This window comes from Canis aureus, chromosome 33 (assembly GCF_053574225.1).
Source record: "Canis aureus isolate CA01 chromosome 33, VMU_Caureus_v.1.0, whole genome shotgun sequence".
NCBI classification, from domain to species: domain Eukaryota; kingdom Metazoa; phylum Chordata; class Mammalia; order Carnivora; family Canidae; genus Canis; species Canis aureus.
Window position 1 is genome coordinate 28,883,861 of NC_135643.1, and position 26,305 is coordinate 28,910,165.

General features: G+C 38.5%; 1 protein-coding gene across 7 annotated transcripts in view; it reads right to left on the reverse strand.

The window, feature by feature from the left end:
• LEF1 (lymphoid enhancer binding factor 1) overlaps positions 1-26,305 on the reverse strand; it is a 130,102-nt gene that overhangs the window by 35,068 nt on the left and 68,729 nt on the right. For 5 of the 7 annotated variants that reach the window (XM_077882247.1, XM_077882245.1, XM_077882246.1 and 2 more), the window contains exons 4-8: positions 12,283-12,415; positions 5,745-5,835; positions 4,041-4,124; positions 1,780-1,902; positions 621-783 (exon numbers count right to left, since the gene is read on the reverse strand). In XM_077882247.1, coding sequence (XP_077738373.1) covers positions 621-783; positions 1,780-1,902; positions 4,041-4,124; positions 5,745-5,835; positions 12,283-12,415 — 594 coding nt within the window. The remainder of the gene's footprint in view (positions 1-620; positions 784-1,779; positions 1,903-4,040; positions 4,125-5,744; positions 5,836-12,282; positions 12,416-26,305) is intronic. The other 2 variants (XM_077882248.1, XM_077882249.1) reach the window with 1 other exon arrangement.

Below are 26,305 nucleotides of genomic sequence, written 5' to 3' on the forward strand. Positions count from 1 at the left end.
ACTGCAAAGCCTTTCTATAGTTCCCTAGGTGGGCTAAGCGCTTTCTTGCTTCAGTCATGAGTGCACACACGTCACTCCATTGGGGAGGGTCTACCTCTCTCCACTGATCATGTGGTTAATTTCTACTCATTCAGGTCTCAGCTTAAATACTGTTTTTTTTTTTTTTTTCTGGGACCTTCCCTAGCTCCCTGTTATTCTTTCTCATAGAATCTTACTCTTTACATTCACAGTATTTATCATCATTTTAATTATATATTGGATCATTACCTGTCTAGTGTTTGCATCCTATCACAAAATGTTAAGCTCCACGAAGACAAGGACCTATCTATTTTATTCAGCAATTATTATCTAATGCCTATGAGTACGTGGCACATAAAAGACACCCAATAAGTGTAACAGGGAAAACAGTTAACATTTATATATAGGAGGTTTTGTGTGTGCTAGGTACAATCTAAGTTGTTTACAATGCATTCTATCATTTAATCCTCCTAAATGTTTTTATCCTATCTTTCTGTTACTTCCCAAAGTGGCTGGTGATTATACAGCCACATTCCATAACCACCTTTAACGAAACCGTTCCAAGGTTACCATGAACATTTACATCCCACCCCACTACTTACCCTTCTGCCTAGAATCTGGTTGATAGCTGCACTTTCTTTTAGGGTACACTCAGCTACGACATTCGCTCTCATTTCTTTCATGTATAACATAAAAGCATTCAGAGGCTTCTTAATGTGAGGTCTTTTTGGCTCCTGTTCCTTTCTCTGTTCATGCTGAGGCTTCCTAAAAGGTGGTTGGGATGGTGTTGGGGGAGGGGGGAGGGAAGGATAGGGGAAGGAGGACAAGGGAGGAGAGAAGCAGAGCATCTATTCATGTCACCAGTCAAACTCAAGCCGAGGACAACACTCTAGAAGCTCGACAAGCACCCAGAGCAGAATCACATTAGAAGAACAGCTCATTGGGAGTAAGGATCCTTTGGTTTGAGAAAGTTTACCTTTAGCCATAGAAGTGTTTGACATAAAATGGGCCCTGAGGCTGACTGAGCTTCTTGGTTACCTCAGGAAAGGTTGAACACATAGTATGTATGGTGGTTATTCCTCTTCCAGAACTGAGGCTCTTAACTTTTTGGGTGTAGGGACCTTTGAGAAACTAATGAAACTCCAGACTCTCTCCCCTAAACCAATGCGTGTTGGCTTTGCCTGCCCTTGCAGGCGTTTTATGCACTATCATATGCACCCAGCCACCCCGTCCTCCTGTCCAGGTCTACAGACCCTAGATTAAGGAATTCAGGGAAGTTAGTCCTGTTCTCACAGCCTGAGACAACCCTGGCCTCCTGGGCTTGGTTTGCCCCTTTCCTTTGAATTCTGTGCTTCTGAAGCCTGCAGCAGGGTTAAGTGTATGTCAGGAAGGAAATGCATGCAGCCCTCCTGTCTACTTCTCTCAGGTACCATCAGGTGCTCCCCAACAATCAGAACCAATTAAAACCTGGTAGTAAATTGCTTAAGATTATTCAATGCCCACACTGAAGATTACTCCATTTTGGTGAGGTTTGGTGATGTTCCCTTCATCTTTTGAGGTCTATGCTCCTTTCCAATCTTAAAATCAGTGCAGTGAGAATCGAGCTGTTTAAAGTCCTCAGGGGCAGAACTTTCAAGGCAGAGTCACACTGATTTTCATAATAAAAGAGAGGGAGAAAATGTTCAAGAGTAGCAAGAAGAAATTGTGTTTAGATCCTCAGTATCTTAAGGCATTCACAGGTGAAACCAGAGGTGTACTCACACGTGCATTAGATCACTGTCAGTGTGGGGATGCTCCTGTTTGACCTGAGGCGTTACAATAGCTGGATGAGGGATGCCAGTTGTATGGGGACCAGGAGGACCAGGAATCATATGATGGGAAAACCTGAAAGAAGGAAAGAAAAGAAAACATATGTACTAGTGGCTGTTGTAGCAAAAAGAGGAAGAATTCTGAAATAATCCACTAACTTGCTATTGGCTGAGAATGAAAACACATCTTTATACACAAGAGTATTAACTATAAATTTGAGTGGGCCAATAATTAATTTCTCTCTGTATTCAAGCGGAAATATTTATATTTATTCCTTGTAGAACAGAATTTATTTTCAAACTAATAGACATTTTTTCCTAGGAAGGCTATAGGTCATTGGATTAAGAAATTTCTTGCAAAGCAGTTTTCAAAGAAACACTTCAGTAAGTGAAATTGCTGGAAGTATAACATTTTATTAGGATTTGGCTTTTTAAATGATTTTTAAATGAAAGCTAAAGACATCATATTAAAATATCTCTGCCTACATCCTTAAGCAACCTGTCACAATAAGTCTTCTCATACTTGTTGGCTTCTTTATTGATATATGGAGAAAACAACTGAGAAAATAATGGACAGCAGTTTGTTCTTAGTCCCCAATTTAATAAAGCTGCCACCAGCATCATCTAAAATAATCTACACAGAAAGAAAGTACTGTTCGAAAGGCCTAGTCTTATGGAAAACTGGTAATAAAATTAAGGGAAGGATACAGTTCTGCCGCAGGTAAAAAACTACACATCCTAAAGGCTTTTCTCCCGAGTACACTTGGTAGACCATAAAAAAAATCTCAAGTATCCACCACCATACAACACAAAGGAGGGCTACTGCCATGTAAGAAAAATGACTTTCAATAAATGCTTTGGATACATTTGAATATGCTTTAGAAGATTTTGGTTTTCAAACAGTATTGTTTGTTGATTTATTTTTAAGTAGGCTCCACACCCAATGAGGGGCTTGATTTCATGACCTGGAGATCCCAAGGTATGTGCTCTACTGACCGGGCCAACCAGGTGCCCTGCTTTTCAAACTGTTTGAAAGTTAACATTTAGCCAGAACAATATTCTCAGGTCTTTTTATCACAGCCAGCACAATTAATTTCTTCATCTGGGAAGGAAAGAAGGAACTCTGCCTGGATTAGAAACAAATTTTTAGAAATTAAAGAGGCATGGGAAAAATATAAATATTTGAGTAAATGATAATGCTCTGTTGTATACTGTTTGCAAAGATACATGATGCTGGTTACTTGCATGGGAGAACATCCTGTCACCAGACAGTTCTTACAGTGTTACAAGGTGTAAAAATATATTTTGGGGGAAGGATATTAATTTCATTCCCTCCCAACCAGCTAGATTTACAATTTGCTGAGCAAATAAAGGTTTTGTAAAAAGCTGAAATTCACCACAGAAACTGCGGATTTCATACCTACATAATAAAAAAGTGAAGATTCACAACCAGTTACTAGCCCCACAGTTTGACTTCCAGCACAATGATGCTAGTTCCCTCGAATAAGCCACAGTGAACACACAGATGATGCACAACAAATGTGTGTGTACATCAAGCACAGGGCACAGACGCCATCCTTTCCAGAAGCAAAAGCATTACACAGAGCAGTGTGGCATGGCAGGTCTCACAGAGCTTCGCTTGAACTAGAATATGTCCACACAGGGCCTGATTCACACACTAGGACACACACCCCGCATGGCCTGCAGCCAATAAGCACCATCCTTTCTCTTCTGACAGCCTTGATTCAGGAAGGCTCTGGACTGTCTGGGCATTTTCAAACACTGTCACATTAAACTGATACAACTTTCCTCAAAGAAAGCAAATTAGAAAACTCAGACCAAACCAGTCTTTATCCGCCCCCTTAACCCACTCCCAGCATATTTTGACTCAAACAAACTCTTCTTAGAAATGTCTGTTTTCGGGGCATTTCACATCCCGCAGTCAGGTGGCAGTGAATTCTTTTGGATGCACAATTTCCGGGGTGTTGCCTGAGTCTACCTGAGGGGTGTGGCTGGTGCTGGTGGGGTGCAGCGTTTGGCTCCTACCCAGGAATCTCTAGGACACCTAGTGTGGGAGCCAGGCACACTGCACAGACAGACGCATGGCTGAGTTATGCACCCTCCTAGCCAACCAAGAGGCAAGCAGAGGCGCACAAAATGCAAGCGCAAGAAGAGCAACTTGTCCTGGGGTGCCCGGTTTCCACCTCTACCTACCTGGACATGGAAGTGTCGACTGACAGTGAGGATGGATAGGGTTGCCTGAATCCTCCCGTGATGGGATATACAGGCTGACCTTGCCTGAGGTCACAGAAGAAAGGAACCCATCAATGAAAAAACACGAGTTACCAACCAGCAATAAGAGTTTGATGAGGCTCAGAGAAGAGGGAGGTATCCAAAAAGAACTGCGTGGGGGGTAATTACAGACCACAGCATTTCTTCAGTTAATCAACTGCTTCCCTTCTTACCCTCCACCCAATCAAAGCATCATTTACCTTGAAGAAAACCTCCCACCTTCAGCCTGAAAAGCAAACCAGTCCATGAATTACCTTTTACCCATTCCTTTCTCCCAACCCCACTAATGCTCAAATGAACAAAATAGGCATATAACACATGTTTAGTGAATGTAACAGAACCATGAGAATGGTGAAATACTCCTCTCAGAATCTTTGAAAACTTCAGGGGAGAAAAGAAAGAGGGGAATAAAATTTATATAAAAAATGAACAAATATTTTAAAAACACTGTACTCCCCACCCCTTCATATATCCATGCTACAGTCAAGAAATAAGAGATAAATCTATCGGACTTATTCCCTCTCTACTCTGAGAATTCCATCTCTCTGTTTTTCCCACATCTCACATTTCTCATTTATACAATCTTTATTTCCAGCTGCCACTCAGCACAGGATTATTGCCCCTAAGTAGTAAGTTCAGACAGAATAATTGATATAGGTTTGAAAGTGTATGCATAATCAATTAAACAGTTGACTGGGAGATTTAGTGCTAAAGAGAGGAGAGGGAGAGAGAGAGACAGCTGGAATTTCCAAGACAGGATGACCCCTTCTTGCCGAAGAGGAGATAAGGTAAGGATGTCAAGGTAGGGAGACTGGGGCAGTGATAGGGGGTTTTGGGGATAGAGGGCCAGATAAAGAAAGGAGAGGGTTCATCTACTAAAGTTGAAGCAGTGTTTCCATGGAGTGAGCAGTGGGGGAGGGGAGGAGTGGAAAAGGAATGGGAGTGCAATGGGGTAAGCTGTGTGTTAACAATAAGATGATAAAAATAGGCTACACTATGTAAGTCTTTCTTCCAAAAATATTATTTCTTTTCCTTTCCTTCCATAATTTAAAAAATTTTGAAAATAGCAGTAAGAATTTTTTAGACATAAAATAGAGAGTTTGGATTCTGAAAAAAGGAAGCCCAAACATCAGTTTTTCACCTGTCTGAACTCAAACTGGTGCTTACTTTATTAACATTCAAAAGATGCTTTTGTTAATCTTGAATTTCTATTTGTCATTTCCTTCATTTGCTTATTTTATAAACAAAGACTAATATTCAATGTGTCTAAGTTTGTTTCAAAAATAAGTTGTTCATAAAAAACTAGACAAGAAGAACCACACTGAACACTTTGTATAGGCATAGCAAATGCCCAAAGCCACAAATTGAACCCATAAAACTATAAGCTTCAAAGCAAATGCTACACACAGTCATTTTCTACACATATTAGCAAAAGGATTCAATCCATTTCAAAGTCTGTATATTTTTTAAGCTTTCAAATTGAAATGAAATAAAGTTAGCACCTTGCTTGTTGATGTGAAATTTTTTCAACTCCACAAGTGTTATCATTCATAAAGCTAACTTCCATGAATGGAAAGAAGAACATATGCTCAAATGTCTGAATGAAGGTTATAGGAAGGATCTTACCAGCCAAGAGGTGGGGTAATCTGTCCAACACCACCTGGAGACAGGGGATAAAAGGTAGGGATCTCAGGAGCTGGAGGATGTCTAGACATGCCTGTTCAAAAGAACAATGGAGAAGTAGAGTTTTCAGATTCACGGGACATCTGGCTATAAGAATAAAATAAAAGCCATTAATACTTAAGGTCTAGCATGAAACAGTGTTTACTGGGTGTATTTAACTGAAGTCAGTTTGTTAGCTTTTCTCAAGATTTCAAAATCTGAGAAAACAAGTCTTAAGATAGGACATCTTGAGAAACTCTTAAAAGAGTAAATACACTGCTAGTAAAACAGTGACCATAGTAAGATTTTTAAATTATGTAGTTTGCCCTCATTATTTCATTTTGGTTAAGAAAATGGTAGACAATTGTTTTTGTGTAGAATGGAAAAATAACAGCCTTCATAAGTAGATGGCCATGGTGCTCAAAGATTAGGTAAATTGCCACTTTCATATTTTCATTGGCTCCCTTATGGACACATAGATTTGGGAAATGTGATACCTCCGAGGATCAAAGATTAATTAGGAATCATCTTCAGCCCCATAATGGTCACACTTGATATGATTCATTTTGGTCTCTGCCACTTTAGCTCCAACTAAGCTCTTCATCAAGTTGAGTCCTCTGGGCTCCAAGGTCAAGCTGTCCTGGATTAGTTGTATTCCACAGAAAATGAAAATGCCACCAAATTGTTTCTTGAGCTCACACTCCCTGGGGTACACTGCCCTATAACTGTAAAAACCACCTAAAGATTATACCTAATCCTAGTCCCACATGGCATCTCTTTGTTTATATTCCACCTTGGGTACAGAAAAGAAGGGGCACATGCATAAAAATGCAAAATATAAAAACATAGATTCAGTGTATTTGGGTGAAAGTGATTCTGATTAGAAAAAAACAAACAAACCATAAAAGTTTCTTTATATAGCTAACCTGGCCTTTCCAGATTCAACACCCAGAAATGACCAGTATGTGGACTTAGGTGAACATATGAAAGATGCTTTTTAGTTATTTTGCTTTTTTACTGTTTAAAATGACTATGAGTTTCATTTGGGTCTTATATTTAAGGTCTTGAACTTAAGATGTGTTGCCTTCAAAGTTGGTGTTAATTTGACTCTGAGGTTAGGACAAACTATTACTCAACTCTTATAAGAAACAGGTAGGAGGAAGGTTTTTAATCCCTCAACAGAGAGCTTACATGAAATTATCTCACATTTTGCTGTTTTTAAAAGATCTGTCAAATTCCCACCACCTTGCCTTTTTGGCTAGAAATACCACTACTTTTGGGTTCACAGTGGATCCCAAATTTCATATTCGGGATTTTTTTCTTGGGTCTGGGGAGGTTTGGGTAGTAGGAGTAAATCTAAAAGAGCCTACGGTGATGATTCTTGACCTATCAGAATCACTGGGGAGTTTCTCCAACTTGCTGCCCTCCTACCTTTCAGATTCAGAAACCTTCCCAAACCTCAGGGTAAGCAGGATGACTGTTCAGTTTAAAAAAAAAAAAAAACCAAACTAACTCAGAAGAGCTTTGGAAACTTCGTGGAACTGTGAGCTTGAAAAATCACGACTACAGGTCATAGACCAACAGAATTGTCTACTTTAATCCCTTTATTTTACAAACGGGAAACCAAGGTGTGGAATGACTGCTCAGGCATCCTGGTTGGGTATATACAAAATACGTATTTTCCTGGGCTTTTATCACTGGGACACAGACAGGTAACCTGCTTGCAATCACATATCTATGCAGACGAGGCTAAAATCTTGCTCTCCACTCTTGTCCATGTTCCAAGTAAGCCTAGAATCCCACAGCAGTGATTCTGTGTAGGAGCAGGAGCAGGAGCAATGCAACTGAACACAATACAAACTAATTTGATTTGGTTTTACTGCTCAAGGGAGAAAGGAGGAAACTACCATTTATTTAGCATCTGCTACATGCTAGTTCATATGCTGGGTATTTAGTTTGATGGTTTCTATTAAATACATTTATACTCACATTTCAAATATGCCTCTCTAATGTCTGTAGCTCAGAGAAATCCTTCTTTCTTGTTTGAATCTACTGTTTTATTTTTTTGAATCTACTAAGTTTTAATTTGTACTTTTAATGTGGCACTTAAGATGTTCTTCATTTTATTTTATACTTAGTTTGTGCAAATGATTTCCTGCATGAGGCCATATACCACTTGGAAAAAAAGAGACTATGTTTTACCAATCTAGGTATCAAACTCTGGTTGTCTCCAGAGATGGTTCTCGATAAATACTTTTGAATGACTGGACAAATGAACAAGTGAATCAAAAGTGTTTAAGCAGATCCATTCTTCATTCTGGGTCAATATTACCAACAATCTTGCATGTCTTACAAGTACATGATGTGGCTTAGGTCATTACATGAGTAGAAAACGGATCTGTGTTTTCTACATAGCCTATTGTTATGTTAAGATCCTAGAAGTGTATGCCTCCACCAACTGCTATGCTACTGGAGACATGTTTCACATCATTCATTTAACTAGTATTCACTGGGATCCCTGGGTGGCGCAGTGGTTTGGCGCCTGCCTTTGGCCCAGGGCGCGATCCTGGAGACCCGGGATCGAATCCCACGTCAGGCTCCCGGTGCATGGAGCCTGCTTCTCCCTCTGCCTGTGTCTCTGCCTCTCTCTCTCTCTCTCTGTGACTATCATAAATAAATAAAAATTAAAAAAAAAAAATTTAACTAGTATTCACTGAATACTCACTATGTACTAGAGGCTAGACACAGCATAGCCTTAACAATTCTTAAGCTTTTATAAGTAAGCTTGATAGTAATTATGGATGAAATGATTCTGGAGTCAGATTTATATGGATCTATCAATTCTGCCACTTGCACAAGCTATATATCTTTGAGAAAGCTATGTAATTATTACTGTTCTTTTTTTTTTTTTTTAGATTTTATTTAAAATCTAAAGTGGCAGAGACCCAGGCAGAGGGAGAAGCAGACTCCACGCAGGGAGCCTGATGTGGGACTCAATCCAGGACCCCAGGATCATGCCCTGAGCGGAAGGCAGATGCTCAACCGCTGAGCCACCCAGGTGCCCATAGTTCTTTAAAATCAGTACAAAAATGGAGTAGGGGTTGTTGTGAGGAATACATGAATACATGTACTACAGAAAAGTGCTATCTATGTGAGTATTTGTGGTTATTTACAAGGATACAATGGGTAATACAAAGACATAAACAGATACATATATAAACATAATATTTCCTAAAAGCTTTTTCTTTTTAACATTTTTAGCAGACATAATGAGAAGAAAATGACTGGTATTAGCTTCATTTCCCTTTCCTACACCTGCACACATTCCTCACACCAACATAATGACAGAAAGGTAAAAATGAAAAATGCTATTAACCTAGTTATTTTCCTACAAAAAAAGATGAGTTTTGCTGACAAATGGTTTATATTGGTTGTTTAGTTCTATGTATGGTTAGAGTGTGGACATGACACTTTTTTTTTTCTTTTCTTTTTTTTTTTTTTTTTTAATTTTTTTTTTTTTATTTATTTATGATAGTCACAGAGAGAGAGAGAGAGAGAGAGAGAGAGAGAGAGGCAGAGACATAGGCAGAGGGAGAAGCAGGCTCCATGCACCGGGAGCCCGACGTGGGATTTGATCCCAGGTCTCCAGGATCGCGCCCTGGGCCAAAGGCAGGCGCTAAACCGCTGCGCCACCCAGGGTTCCCTTTTTTTTTTCTTTTTAAATAAAACTAACCAGCCTCCTAGGAACTTTGAAATTAGTAACTTGGTCAGCTTTATACTTATTTTTTGGTGATTAATATGACTAATGGAATCATATAAACCCCAAATCATGTATATTAGTTTCTCTCAAACCAAAGTTTATGTATCTCTAGAGATAAATGGTGACAAGGTATGGAAAGTCTTTGTTTACAAAAAAGTAATTAAGAATAGGACTTAAAAAACAAAAAAAGAATAGGACTTTATATCCCTGGGTGGCGTAGCGGTTTGGCGCCTGCCTTTGGCCCAGGGCGCGATCCTGGAGACCCGGGATCGAATCCCACATCAGGCTCCCGGTGCATGGAGCCTGCTTCTCCCTCTGCCTGTGTCTCTGCCTCTCTCTCTGTGTGACTATCATAAATAAATAAAAATTAAAAAAAAAAGAATAGGACTTTATATTAAAACAAACAGTGTATGGAGTAGAATGCAGAAATCACACAAATTTTTAGGCCAAAATAAGGACTTCAAAGAAAATGCAGTTTTCTGATCATGCCTTCTTGTTCTTTCTCTAGTTCTAGAGGGTTTGTTAAAAAAATTTTTTTTTTTGAGAAGCAATGATATAAACTACAATTAGTAAGACAAAACAAGGTGGGGCAGCAGAAGAGATGGAAACAAAAGAGAAAATATAGGGGATCCCTGGGTGGCTCAGCGGTTTAGCGCCTGCCTTTGGCCCAGGGCGCGATCCTGGAGTCCCGGGATCGAGTCCCACGTCGGGCTCCTGGCATGGAGCCTGCTTCTCCCTCTGCCTGTGTCTCTGCCTCTCTCTCTCTATGTCTATCATAAATAAATAAATAAATAAATAAATAAATAAATAAATAAATAAATAAAAAATAAATAAAATCTTAAAAAAAAGAGAGAGAAAAAATATAAATGTAATTGGTAGCTCATCAAAAACTTGTCTTTTTAAAAAAGAACCATCCCAGAGTTCTTGAAAGAAAAAACTACTGAAACATCCTGTTGGGCAGCCCGGGTGGCTCAGTGGTTTAGTGCCACCTGCAGCCCAGGGCCTGATCCTGAAGACCCGGGATCAAGTCCCATGTTGGGCTCCCTAAATGGAGCCTTCTCCCTCTGCCCCCCGCCCCTCAGTTTCATGAGTAAATAAATAAAATCTTAAAAGAAAAATAAAAAGGAAACATCCTGTGTTTTTTTTAAATAAATAAGTTTGTTTCAAAGTGTTTAGAATAGGATCTAGAACATAGTACACACTATGTAATTATTAAATAGTTTAAAAACAAGTGAAAAACACTCTTCAATTCTTTTTGCTAATAGCTTGTTTGAAGCTTTTATATCTATCTTTAACTGCCATCTATAGCTTTATGATTCCCAGATATGTATCTCTAGTTCAGACACTGCTCTGGGACGGTGACCCATAAGTTACCTACCCCTTCTCTCCTTCCAGGTATCTATCTATAAGGCACTTGAAGTCACTAAGACCAAGGTCACACTCTTGATTTTCCCTCTTAAACTCCACCTTCTTCCTAAAATACCTTCTCTTAGTTCCCTTTCTCACCACTGTCTTCTGACATATGTCTTGAATGTTTCTTATTCTTTGGAGGTCCTCAACAAAAGGGAAGTAGAGGAAAAACTGGAAATGAGGAATACAATAGAGGAAAATCTGGATACATCTGTATAGGTGATTCTCACCTTCCCTAAGTAAAGGTATATAGCTCCACTCAAGCCAAAGTCCAACAGTGACTAAGTACTCGAATAAGTTGTTTTAACAATGGATGGAAATGAAAGCATTACAGATTTAACCTACATGAGTTCATAGTAGTGGAAAAAACCCCAGCCTCTGAACTCCACTCCTTTGCTAAATTCTGCTGTTCATTATAGGTCAAAGATACAGCTGGTCAAAAGAGTAAAATGCTGGTGATGGCAGATTTTATACACCTTTACATTCCCTGCATTCACACAGTTCTGTAGTTTCTGTTATTTTGAACTTCTAAAGATCCTGTTAAGGTCCAAGTGTGCATGGACATGGAAAGAGGAAAGGCCACCCTGTGAACAAGGGTGCTCTAAGCAGAATGGACCAGAAAGCTTGTAGAACCTCAGCTTTAAGTCCTACAACCAACCCACACCCACACCCACACCCACATCCATTAGGCTAGAGAAACTGGGCATTCTGATTTTTCAGACATATGCTATGTGTTCTTCTGTAAATGAAAAAGAAGCAGAACTGGGCAATAGTGTAGAGAATTAAAATAAGATTCATGTTACTTGACTTTAAACAGAGAGGTTTTGTACTTTAATTATTATTATATCTAGGTTGCTGCTGGTAAATAACAAAAAGAGGATAAAATGTTAAGGACTGAAATGAAACCACAAAAGTCTTAAAAAGATAACATTTGATGTTATCTTTTGTCCCGTTTCTAACATTTTTCTAACACTACCATCAACACTTAGTACATACAATAAATGAATACTGTAGGAGGCACTGAGGACTGAATTTTTAGTATATTTATACAACATACTGGTTTATACTGTGAATCCTAGATTTTCAAAGCGGTCATTTTGAAAATAACCCTTTGTTTTTCTTTTTCTTTTTTTAATCCTGAAAAACAAGAGAAGCAACAGCAAATTCTTGTGGGTTTACAAAAAACTGCTATCAAGTAAATTATTCTTCTCTCCTACAAATACATTTTGATCCACAAAGTGACATTTAGCAAAGACACTTGTAAAGGCATCAGACTGATAAGATATTGCTCCTTACTTATCAAGAAAGGCCTGGGAAGGCAGGGGCTCTCACCTTGTTTGGAGTTGACATCTGATGGGAGGTGTGAAGGGTGTGATCCTGGAGAAAAGTGCTCGTCGCTGTAAGTGATGAGGGGGGTGAGAGGATGGACCGCATGTGATGGCTGCACCACGGGCACCTTATTTGACTGCAAAGTAACCACAAGATCAATGGTTAATAGGAATACCCAGCTCCTGTCTCCTCTCCAAAGAAAAAGTCACATAACAGCAGTAACTGGGCATCAGCATAACCCAAGAAACATCTCTAGACCTGGATAACTCAACTCATCTGCTGTACTCATTACATCTTCAGAATTTTTCCATGTTAAATACTATTCAAGTATATGAATATCCCATCAAGAGACTATCAGTTATTTAATCAGCACCTTTTGGAGATTTAGGTTGATTACTATTATTCCATATGACATGAATTTCTGTATGTATATATTTATACTTCCTTTTGAGGATTATCTCCTCAGGTTCAATTCAACCAGTAGCTACTGGAGCAAAAGTTACAAATGTTTTATAAGCTCTTTTTATTCATTACATATCTCTGGCAATAAAAAAGCACTGAACTGCTTAATGAACAAGTGAATAAATAAATATTACCAATCTGAAGGTCAACTTTTTAAACAACCCAATAAATAAAAATTTGCTTAGTTTATAGAATTTGTAATTCTATAATTGTACATCTTTAAAAACCATGTTACAGCACTGTTTTTCATGTCTTATAGCTTTGTCAATCAAACGTGACCATCTGTTATGCTTAGCACTACTCAGTTCATCTTTAGGTTCTCTAGTTTTCAGAAGTCTTAACTGATAAAAGGGAACTTCTAACCTTGAGTTTAACTGCATAACATGAAATATGGCTTTAAATTACTAACACTTTATATTTGACATTTTATATGTCTTATATTAATTTAAAAACAAATTTTATTATTGAATTTGGAAGTCTAAAATTATATAACAATAATAATTTTTTAAAGGCTCAGGTTATTTTTTTTCTCTCCCCTCTACCTCCCCAAAGTGCTTACTAAACAAATCAAGTAATACAAGCAAGACCCAGGCAGTTTAACCTGATTAGGGAGACTGGTTTTTATAAACTCTACATTCCCTCGCCTCAAAAAGAAAGTAAATTCAACACAATTATATACATGAAAAATACATATTTGATTTTAACCTCATCTACTAATTACAGCAGTCCCAGGAAGATCTCTATTTACAAAGGCTACAGTAATAAGTAACTTGTGAATTTAAGAGGAATAAAATACAATGAATTTTGAATATTCAGTAATTAACTAGTTCAGACATGTCTTCACCATAATTAGTTTGAATTAGTGAGATTTTTAATGTGCTATAAACTAAAATGTATGTGAAATCTGTTTCTCCAGAAGTAAATATCTGTATTAAAAAAAAAATTGAGTAGCTACCTGACAATTGCACCGTATAAACTGCTTAAAATGTAGTTCCATATCTCAGTAGTTGAGGCCCCTGTAACACATGTGTTGTGTGTGGTGATGGCACCTATGACTTACATGCTAATTTAAATTTGTTTTTTTTCCTTACAAATTAGATATAAAAAATATGTTGCTCCAATGCTCAGAAAAATTAGGAACAATTATCCTAGTAACACTTAATTCTCTTTATAGCTAGTAATACTAATTCTCTATACCTTATCATTACAACCTCTACCCAAAAAAACTTATTTAAAAAAAGGTGAAAAAAAAATCACCCCATTTTAGACAATGATATAATTTCCATACTAGATTTTCCCTGTTTTATAAAATGATCAGCTCCTCTCTAATGCTAGAACTTGCACAGCTCATATAGCCCTGGGCATTTATTAAATAGAGTACCATTATCAAAGCCCCCCACCTTCTCTCTGTATACCTCAGTACAGACATCTATGCATATAAATGTGTAAAAGGTTAAAAAAAAAAGTTTCAATGCTTTTCAAGTGTTAATGATGCAGTTGCCAAATACACAGAATGAGCTTCTTAAATACAAGGAATTTAGAATGCTAGAGGAGGTGTGGGGGGGTGCAGGGATAGGAGGATATTATTACAAACCCTCTTTAAAATGGAAACAAAAATCTCAACACCCAAATGCTAAAATGAATATATTTCAACTCTTCTAAACTGCTTTGAGTTTCATTTCAAAAGTCTCATAAGAAGCATAATTGCCAAGCAATCTACAAAGGTATTTTCTTAGAGTGCTTATAAAGAGTAAGCATTGCAGAAATCTCCTGGAAATATATATATTTTGCATGCCTTTCTTATTTCCAGAGCACCACCTTAAGGAACCTGCATTAGCAGGCAGCATCTTCTTAATGTCTGACCTATCCCTCCAGTCATATAGCTCAGAATCTGGTGCCATGAATTTTTGCTAAATTATGCTATCCTTGCTCTCCTCTTAATTTTACGGTTTTCAACACAGATTTGCTTTCCTGTGGGAAGGAGATAAGAAGCTGAGGATTTTAATTTAAGCTCTGGCCTTGTCTTATATTTTGCAAGATGGATAGTGAAAGCAGTACTAGTAGGTGTGTTAAAGCCAACAAGGATTATGTCCATTTTTGTGGCCAAATAATAAAAGCAATATGAAATCTCAATAATGTGTGTGAGCACAATTCTGAGGTTTCTATTTTGCCTCCTGCAGACCACCTTCACTATGTATATAAATATCCAACCCTATGCTACACACACATCCCCATCACGGTCAAGTAACCTCAGCCCTAAATTGTGGGCTTCCTCTGATATCAGGAGTTATTGTCCTTTGATACTATATGCACACACAAAGCAAGAACCCAGGCAATGCTACTTCGTGTAATTTTTAAGACAGAAAATATAACCATTCTTAATTCTAGTCCTTTAATCTTCAAACAACAGTGTGGTATTTGTTGTGGTGGAGAGTAGGAGAGGGGAGGAACAACCAATTGATTACCTAGTCAAATTTGTCTACCATGAGTAAATTTATGTAGTTATATTATAATGCATGATTATACCTGTATATGAGGGCATATGTAAATATTTATTAAGACCAATAATGTGCCAAGCACTCTTCTAGAACTGAAGGCCGGAGCAGACAAGGTCCCTAATCTCATGCAGCTTTCCTTCTAAGAGTTTGTGATGGGAGTATTTGAGACAAAGAATAAATATGCAGAAAAAACCAAACCAAACCAAAACAAAAAGATGGTATCAAGTACTATGAAAAAAAGGAACTGGGTGACAGGAGAAACAGTGTATATGTAATTATATGCCTTCATATTCCACTAAAGCTGTAAGAAACCACAAGTGCATTTAGTTTAAGATTCTAATTTTCTAAGATAGGAAGCTGAGAAACGGAGGTCACCAGGAAACGAACAATCAAACCATGACCATGGTCAGCACTTCCAATAACACAACCTTGCTCACTACACAACTCCAATGATAATAGGGTCACTGGGAATAAAATGGGAATGGAAATCCCTGGAGTCACTCAGTATAGTGCAATCAAGTAGTAGAGAAATATCTTTTTGGCTTCTACTCTGTGTTGACTGACTACTGTCTACCTAGTACCTCACTTACAGAACCCAAGTCTCTTGACTCCCACTCTTGTGCTTCTCCCAACTACACATCTCTCTGTAAGGGAGAGAGGAAGGTGAAAATCATATTGATTCTTTTGTTCATTCATACACACAGTCAAGAACATTCACAGGTGCAGTCACTGGTACACAGGTACATTCATAGGTAAAGTCTTAGCTTCCAGTGGAAAATCACCAGGTAGCCCCAATGTGTGTCCTTTGTTTCATTATCCCAGGGTAATAGCACCCATGATTATTCCACCCCTATGAGATACCTGGCAGCCTTAAGACATCCCAAATCCTTTGCTGCTGCTCAGATAGGTTCAGAAACTTATCTAAGTTCACATGGCAGTAAGTGGCCAAGCCAGGTCACAGACCCTGATCCTCCAAGTACATATTCTTTCATCTCACACAGGCAAGCAAAGGAAAAGTATGAAAGATGGAGAGAGCAGGTACTCAAAAAGGGATAGAAAAATATGAGGGGTAAGATTCTAGAAGACGACCCTTTCACCTACACTCAGCACTCACACATGCCTATTCAGTAGGAAGCCTGCAATCTTTTCCCAAGCTTGAAAAATCATCAGGCCACCCTACCCACATAGCCCATAATAATTATAACAACTAACACTTACCAAGCGCTTAGTGTGTGTTAAGCATTTTATAGTATCTTTGAGGCAAGTGAGGACACTTTTACAGATGAGGAAACTGAGGCATGGAGAAGTCAGGTAACTTTTCCAAAGGCACAAAGCTAGTAAGCGGCAAAACTAAGGTTCAAATGCAGAAACTCTGTCTCTGGAGACCACAATTGTTATCAGCATACCACGCAGGCTCCCTGAAGAGCCAAGTTCATAACATCTTAGTGAGTTTACCATCTGGGCCTGACAGTAGGTGACATCGATGAAATGACTGTGTGGTCTCTGTCCCAGGCACAGGAATCACATCAGACAAAGAGGCACCTCAGTAGAAGGGGTTAGAGCTGCTAAGACTCAACTGGCGGCTTTCTCTCCAGGACTGGGAAACATTCCAAGGAAGCTAGCTTGGCTGCCGTCCAGGCTGGTCCCTGCAGGTAAGGACCTCTTTGGTATCACAGCCAATAAAACCCACACCTCCTGTGGACACGAAGTGGGTGCCACTTAGGGATCCTGAGAGCCACCCCCAAAGCAATGTTCCCAGAAATGACCCACTCACTGCTGGCAGTAACTCAAGCTGTCATGAATGTTGTCAGCCTCCAAGGATGTGGTTCTGGGAAGGACTAAAAAATGGTTCAGTGCCCTCCTAGCTAAGGCCATGGGCCTACTGGTAAGTGCAGTAATTGGGGGAGAAACCTGCTGGTCTAGTAGCCAGTCCTCACTCTGCACATCTTGAGATTTCAACTAAACCCACAATGCAGGATCTAGCTGTGCATAAAGGCCTTGAGTTCCATTTCAACTGGCTGTGCATTTTATCAATAATCCTCCTGGTAATAACCAAATTCAGGGAATATTAACACTCCACCAACTTACCGAGATGAAGAATTTCATCTGGCCTCAATTTTTTATGGTGCCATTTTACTTTTTATTAAACTCTTAGGAAATCTGGTAGTCATGAAATAGAAGCCATGTAATTTTATATTGTGTCTTCTCCTCCTCTTCTGAGAATTTGAGCTTCTTAAGCTTTCCCACAAAGAGGAGATTTAATTTACTCCAAAAAGATATAATGATTCTTGTACCAACTAGACCTTAAAAGTAATATTTTGTACTGGAAATCTTCTAAGATCCACCAAAGCTAAATACCTGATTCTAGTCTGATGTGGCCTTCAAATCTAAGACCACGACTAGTTGTGATGTAGTTTTCTAAGATAATAATTAGAGCCTAGGCTCTGAAGACTTCCTGAGCAGGAACTGATAAATTCTAAGGTTTGCAGACACTCTGCAAACACTGAGCCTAAGTCTGGAGGCAAAAGGATGGTCTCTATTGGACACCCAGAATGTTTTCCTACGAGCGGAAGGAATATGTCATAGGGAAAGGAATTAATATGGATTAGACAGCCAGTAAGTGCTAGTCATTATGGCCATGCCTTTATATTCTCTGGCACTCATCCACATACGTGGGCAGTATCACCTCTATATTTATAGATGAGAAGGCAGAGTTCTTTCGGACACAGAGCTAAGTAATAATTAGCTGAGAAAGGACTTGTACTGGCATTTAGTTTGACACCCAAGTCCCTGCTCTTCCTGCTCCACATGCTCATTCTTCATCTCCTCTCTCCACCTCTGTTCCAAACTGCTATGCCAGGTGACAGTGGCCTGCCATAGGCCCCACTGCAGCGAGCATTTGGATAGCAACCACTGCCGACTTGGTGCAGTGGACTCTGCACCCACTGTTTTCCCAGTTCTCTTTACAGTGGTGATTTCCATACATTATACCACGTGATTCTGAAATCACCCTAACTTGTTATAATTTCTGTTTTATCAAAAAGAAAAGCTTCAGAGAGGGTAAGTAATCTGTACAAGGTCACACAGGATGTTAAGTAGTAGAGACAGGACTGGAACCCAAGGTGGTGACTCTCAAGTCCGCAGCTCATATCCCAAGTACCCAAAAGTGGACAGTCTTGCCATCCTCTGGTTTCCACGTGGAAGAGATAAGTACTAATTTAGTTTAATTTTCAAGTACATGGGCAGTGGAGGCACAGAGTTCTGATCCCAAACATTCATATCCACTTAATTGCTACGCTTAAGTAATACACTTATTTAGAATCTCAGTTTCCTCATATGTAAAATGGGTGGAATAATATCTCATAGAATTAAGGCAAGGATTAATGAACAATGCAAATAAAACATCAGATCCTGGCATATAATATATGTTCAATAAATATTTGTGGAATGAATAAAGGAAAGAAGAAAGGAAAAAGAGGCCCAATAAGTGAATTATTCTGGCTCTCAAAAGTTCAAATCGCTTATCTCTCAGACACAGTAAATTTTAGAGTTTAGACGGCTTAGACTTTGCTATAACATACATGTACACATAGATTTTCTATGTGTTTGCTTTGTTTCCTCTTCTACATTATAATATAATAGACCATACAATCTTAGTTTATTCATTTGAAAAATCTCTTATAGCAGTAGTTCTCAAACTTTTTGCTTTCAGAGCGCTTAACACTCTTAAAAATCACTGAGGATCCCAATGAGCTCGTTTGTGTGGGTTTATTTATAAATTCCACATTAGAAATTAAAATGAAGAATTTAAAAGTATTCATTTAAAAACAACAATCTTATGTTGCATGTTAACATAAAAAGCATTCTTATGAAAAAAGAACATTTTCCAAACAAAAATATAAAGGTGGCATTGTTTTACTTTTTTTTTGCAAATCTCTTAGCATCTAGTGTAACAGAAGATAACTGGATTCTCTTATCTGCTTTTGCATTCAGATTTCCATTTTGATGTTATTTTGGTTGAAGTACATGAAGAAAATTCAACCTCAACAGATGTGTTGTTGAAAGGAGAGGATTATTAGTAGTCTTTTCAGATTATTGTGGAACTTTTTTGATACTATACCAAAACTTAACAAGTGGTAATTTACTAAAGGCTAGTTCCAGTGTTAAGGCTCCTGGCTGGCTTAGTTGGTGGAAAGGTGACTCTTGATCTTGGGGTTATAAATTTGAGTCCCACATTGGGTGTAGAGATTACTAAAAAATAAAATATTTTTTAAAGGCTAGTTGCAATGTAGAGTCAAAAATCATATCAATATACTTTTCCTACTCTTACATTAAAATCCACTGATATATCTAGAGTTTTCAATTTAACTGTTCATGATTTTGTAACATCATGCATTTTGGTTATTTGGAAAATACTAGTTAACTGAGTTGACATATTTTGTTATATAATATAAAAATCACATTCATTAGTACATCACTGATCTCATTAGAAAAGCTTTAACGATTTGGGAAGCTATCTGGCCCAGAGTAGCACATACAAGCTTTCTAAAATTCTAATTTTTCAATTTCAAAAGCTCAAATTCTATCACTGGCAACAGTCAACTGTTTTCACTAAAGACAGATTACCTTTGCTCATTTACAAAAAAAATATCTGCCAAATACCAAAGTTGGAAGAACCATAGTCAGGTATGCATTTAAGGGCCAACATTTAATAAAATTAATAATTTTTACTGCTTCATCAGGATATTCTTAGGTGACATTGTGAATTATTTTTTTCCCATGGGAGGATATTGTGCAAAATTCAATGATTACAATACTAGTTTTACCCACCATTGCTTCTGCACCATCAAGGCAAATGTCAACACAGTAGAAAAGACAAATAACGTGTTAGTGTCATCATGAGAATAGTTTTGACCTTGTGGGTCAAACTATCTCAGGGAACCCCAAAGTCCCAAAGACTATACTTTGAGAACTGCCACCTATAGTAAAGAATACTGCAGAAATAGTTATTGATTATTATAGACTATTGAGGCTAATAAAGAGTATGATTTCAATTAGTTTGAATTCAGAGAGAAACTCATTTGTAGGTTATAAATATGGAATGTTTTTGTGATATACTAAGCTATCATTTCCCCCTCCTATTTGTTAGTATTCTAAATATACCAAATCAAGAGAAATTTGAAAAGCAAACAAAAATAATGTATGCCATACCCTTTTAAATGATATCTAAAACATTTTAAAACTCCTTGACTCCCTTCATTTCAGTCAGTACAGAACCCCAGAATCGTGCTCTTTCATCAATTTTGAATTATTTTCTTCAAAAGGATTCTTGATATACAGTAGCAGGAATACGGATTTGCACCCTTAGGTGCTAAGAAGCCTCCTTCAAGTCCCTCAGTTACACTCAGTCACTGTCCGCACTGTACTTACAGCTTCTAGGACTTGACCCCTAGGACTCGACAGTATTCATCACACTGTACTGTTAGCATTTGTGCATCTATTTTCTCTCACTAGAGGTCACACCTTGGCGACTTATCTGCAGCATCCAGCGCAGGTCCTGGCAAGGCAGAGATAGTCAATATCTGTTTCTCATAACATCGTCTGAATGAGGCATTCCAACACTAAGAAGTTCATTTCTTTTAAGAAAGAATTCATACCTTTACATTTTAAACAGGGATCAATCCTTGCATTTCCTATTGATGTGTAAAAAATTAACACTAAGGTATCAGCAGCTTGATGTATCACCATTTACCATCTCACAGCTTCCATGGGGCAGGGTTTCAGCACTGTGTGACCAGGTTCTCTGCTCTGGCTATTGCAGGGTTTTGGCTGGGCAGAAGTCCTGTCTGCAGGATCTGCAAGCTCAAGTTTTGTGTTTAGGAGACTTCAGTTCCTTGCTAGTTGTCAGGTGGGGACCACTCATATTCCCTGACAAAAACCCCTTCCATCTGAAAGCCAGCAATAGTGCCTCAAATATTTCTTGTTTTGAATCTCTTAACTTCCTCTTATATGCAGTGGAGAAACCTTTCTGCTTTCTTAAGGGCTCATGTGACCATGTCAGGCCTATCTTATAATCTCTTTCCTTAAGTCACCAGTGAGAGTGGGAGAGGTGGGTGGGGTGGCTAGGATAAGCTCAGGGTACTGCAAGACCTGTATCACTTGTTAAGACAAAGATAATCCTTTAACCTCATTTTTCCCCTCTTGTTTACAAAACATTATCAACAATTAATCTTCAGCATATAAAAATGAAGTGCCTTAACAAACATTATTTGGTGTTATTTCTGATTATAGTTATTCTGATTATACTGTAAAGTTCTGAGGTTCAGTTAGTTTTGTGTTTTCTCTTCTTTTTTCTTTTTTTATTCAGGGGCCACAATTTCAAGAGTATGTTACTCACACATACCAGAATTGAGAGGTATTGTAGTTCAGCAGGGAAGGGACAAGAGTTAGGATTAGCACATCCTTCCCTTCCCTCCTCCTAATATCAGGGAAATCAGGGAGAATTATGTGCAAGGAAAGTTCTACATTAACTACAGGGTCATGGCTTAAGAAATGGGAAAGGGAAATCTTCACTAAACAGAGTTGAGGGAGCAAATAAATTTATTTTGAAGAAATTTTAAGAGAGATTTGGTTTTCTATCCAATATCCACATGTCAGATTTTGGCCAATCATTTACCTAAAGTTTTCTAAGAAACCTTTTAGAGGGATCTCTGGGTGGCGCAGCGGTTTGGCGCCTGCCTTTGACCCAGGGCACGATCCTGGGGACCCGGGATCGAATCCCACGTTGGGCTCCCAGTGCATGGAGCCTGCTTCTCCCTCTGCCTGTCTCTGCTTCTCTCTCTCTGTGTGTGTGTGTGTGTGACTATCATAAATAAATAAAAATTAAAAAAAAGAAACCTTTTAGAGAATTCATTTTTTTCCAAAGATTTTATTTATGCAAGAGACAGTGAGAACAAAAGTGAGAGAGAAAGAGAGAGAGAGAGCACGGCATGTGAGTGCACAAGTTGGGGGGAGGGGAGGGCAGAGGGAGAAGCAGACTTCTTGATGAATGGCAAGCCTGACATGGGACTCAATCCTAGGACCTGGGGATCCTGACCTGAGCTGGAGGCAATCGCTTAACTAACTGAGTCACCCAGGCACCTGAAAAATCATTTTATATTTATTTAAGTGCAACTCTTGTATTACAAGGTTATATATAGCTTTATTTTAACTTAATTATCTCATCCTTTAGGGTGACTAAAGACTCATATAATTGCTTACCATTTATGAATCATTAATAACGCACTCTATGCTGTATGAAACAAACATAGTAGAAATGAAGTAAATCAAAGAAAGATCATTAAAAAGAGAGAAAGTACAGGTTGCAACAGCTAAAACCTGGATGCTTCAGTGAGAAAGACAAGAGAAGGGATATTCACTGAGTATTGATTATATTCTAGGAACTATGAGTGATGCTTTTACACTTGCGCTCCAATTTATTTCCCCATTTTCAAATGAGGACACAAACTAAGGCTCAGACAGGCTAAGTTTTGCCCCAGATCAGCCTGTGAATGGTTGAATGTGGATCAAATACAAAGTTGTTTTATCCCAAAGAACTGAACATTTCATTGTGAATGGCTTAAAAGAATGGCAACAAAAGGGAATAATTCATTCTGGGAGCCAAAAGGGGACCCACACTTTTCAGTAATAAGAGTCTCTAGATAAAGGGACTGGGGTTGAGGCAGGAAGCTGAGAGAAGATTGGTGTAAAAGGGAAAATCACTTCTTATTATGTAAAGTTGCAACATCCTATTATTTGATTGATTTCATACCTCCCTTCACAACATCCCTAATCCTCTGAGTACTTGCATTTATTTTTTGTGTTAAGGACTGTCCTTTGTCCATGTTAAGATTGTCCTTTGCGGGACACCTGGGTGGCTCAGCAGTTGAGTGTCTGCCTTTGGCTGAGGGCGTGATCCTGGAGTCCCAGGATCGAGTCCCGCATCCGGCTCTCTGCATGGAGCCTGCTTCTCCTCCCTCTTCCTGTGTCTCTGACTCTCTCTGTCCCTTGTGAATGAACTCTTTAAAAAATAAAAAATAAAAAAGATTGTCTTTTGAAAATGAAGAGAAAGAAGTAGAGTCATTTAAGATTAACAAACAAACCAAAGAACAAAACAAACAGGTTTGAGATTTACTGTGATAGTGGAGAAATATTATAAATAAGGCCAGCCAGTGGCTAATTCAAATTAGGTCAAATAAAGGCCTAAGTGAAAGAAAGGATCTTTAGATACTTACAAGGCAGGATAAAGAGAAGGATGAGCCTGCCTGGACCACTAACTGTACAAGTGTAGGTTCTATGGGGTGCATATGTGTATGTAAAATTTTTTATTAAAGATTTATTTTATTAGAGAGAGAGAGAGAGAGAGAGAAAGAAAGAAAGAAAGAAAGAAAGAAAGAAAGAAAGAAAGAAAGAAAGAAAATATGAATATGGAGGATGGGCAGAGACAGTCCTAAGCAGACTGCACCAAGCAGAGCCCAACATGGGGCTTGATTTCATGACCCTCAGATCATGACCCAAGCCAAAATGAAGAGTCAGAAGCTTAACTGCCTGTACCACCCAAGCATTCCTCATAATGTAAAATTTTGCAGTGGAAGGACACGGGGTAGGGCAAGATTGCAATGGTTCATAGCATTTTCTGGATCACAGACACTGATCTGATAAAAAGCTGTGTATAGATGTTTTTATACACAGATACAATCACACATCAATGGATTACGGCAGGAGGTTGCAGTATCATGCATAGGGGAGAATAAGGCCTATGGGCTCTAGATTAAAATCTGCCGCTGTTTTCTAAGAGAGAAGAGCTTTAGCAATCACTGCATAATATTACTATTAATAAGATAGAGTTTAATCAGCTTGTCCAAAGTAGTATTTGTTTTAGTATTTGTTTGATTTAAATCAAAAGAAGTTTAGATCACTGGGAAATAATGGAAGGTAAACAAGTCAGTGAAGCTGGGTGAGAAGGCAGGAGCAAGAGCCTTCTTTGTCTAGCCATGGAGAGCTCAGAGCAGAGGCAACAGGCTCTACTTCCCTCTGTAACCCAGTGACAAGGCTGTGTAATGACAACGGGTAATAGAAAAGGACAGAATGAGGTGACTCCAGGAGCCCCAGAATAAGAGAGGGCGTGCACTGCTTCGGGTGAGTGAATTCCCAGACGCTCTCCTCTGAACTTTATCAGCCATTATTCCTAAACAGGTTCAGTCAGGTTTTCTGGTGCTGGTCTGGGCACATGTTGGTTAAAAAGGCTCTTTCAACCCACTGCCCAGGAATGGCATACTTGAAGGGTAAAGGAAGTCTTCCCATGGCCACCACGGCAATACCTATTACCCAGTTTCAGAGGGCTGGGGGACTGCCTTGTGGCACTTGAGATGTCCAATGGGACAGGAGGAACGTCTGTGGCCCACAAAACGAGGTGACTGTAGTAGCTCTCCCCTTGAGACAGAGGGTGTCTGAAGCCAGCATGGGGTCAAGATCAGGGAAGTACCACAGCTCCCAAGAGGGGGAGGGTGGATGAGCTGTTTATATGTTCAGACTGCAAAAACATGGTACACAATTCTACAGGGACAAAGGCAACAGATTTAAAACTAATAATGTCATATTGGAAAGGCACCTTTTACACTTAAGTAACTATGTGAAGACACTGTTTTATTTGAAATAAAACTGATTTTTGTCTTTAAGATCAGATGTGAAGCATTTACGAAACAATAATAAGAAGGCTTCTATGCCAATTTTGTCCCACCAAACTATCTCTGATTTTAATAAATGTTGTAAGTGTAAAAATATTCTGTGTTTAAGAGAGGGTGTTTAAGGGGCCCCTGAGTGGCTCAGTCAATTGAATGTCCCACTCTTGGTCTTGGCTCAGGTCACAATCTCAGGGTCATGTGATTGAGCACTGTGTGGGATTTTCTCTCTCCCCCTCTGCCCCTACCCCCAAAACAAAAACAAAAACAAAAAACTGGGTGTTTTAAAAAGTGAAAGGAGTAAATTTACATCTGTAGGGATCCTCACTTTTCTACACATTTTGCTTCAGAGTCTTTCAGAAATCAAAAGAAAAATATACAGGGCAGCCCGGGTGGCTCAGCGGTGTAGCGCCTGCCTTGGGCCCAGGGCGTGATCCTGGAGACCTCGGATGAGTATCACTAGTATCACGTCAGGCTCCCTGCATGGAGCCTGCTTCTTCCTCTGCCTGTGTCTCTGCCTCTCTCTCTCCTCTCTGTGTATTCTCATGAATAAATAAAATCTTAAAAAAAAAAAAGAAAAATATACAAAGAATAAAGTATTTTGCATTCAGCTACTAACACTAAAACTCTAATTGAGCTAAAGTTTATTAGGAAATTCAGGTCATTTTCTATGAATATATAAATGTATTTACACTGTAATATAAGCACTAAAGCTACTCCATAGAGTAGCTGGTAGTCACTAGTTTTTGAGCCCTTGAAATGTGGCTATTAGTGCTGTAAGTGTGAAATACACAGTGATTTTCAAACAAAATGAAAAAAAGAATGTAAAAAATCTTAGTATTTCTTTTTTAATACTGACTACACATTGAAATAACATTTTGGCTTTATGGCATTAAAGTTATTACTAAAATTAATTTAACCTCTTTCTCTTTACTTTTTTCATTGGCCACTAGAAAATTTAAATATGACTTCTATTTGTGACTCACATTATGTTTATCAGGCAGGTCTGCTCTGCTTTAGAGTTTGAAAATCTGTATGTAAGACTGCCTTTTTCACCTACTATACTCCAATTTGGCTTAAGCAACAACAAAAAAGTAGGCATGTTTACTGAGAAAAGTTCCTTTAGCTAAAGGAAACAGATTAGGACAACGAAAGTCAGAAAAGTTTAGTGGAGGAGCTGAAAAACATTAAACTTCGATATCTCATACTGAGAGCCAAGTGAAGAGGTTTAAAACCAAGTATTTACATGATAAGCAGTATAAAACTCTAATGTTTCATATAATGTAATGAAAAAATAACTAAACAGTATCTTTCATAGGTGAGAGTCTTCTGAATAAATAAGCAATT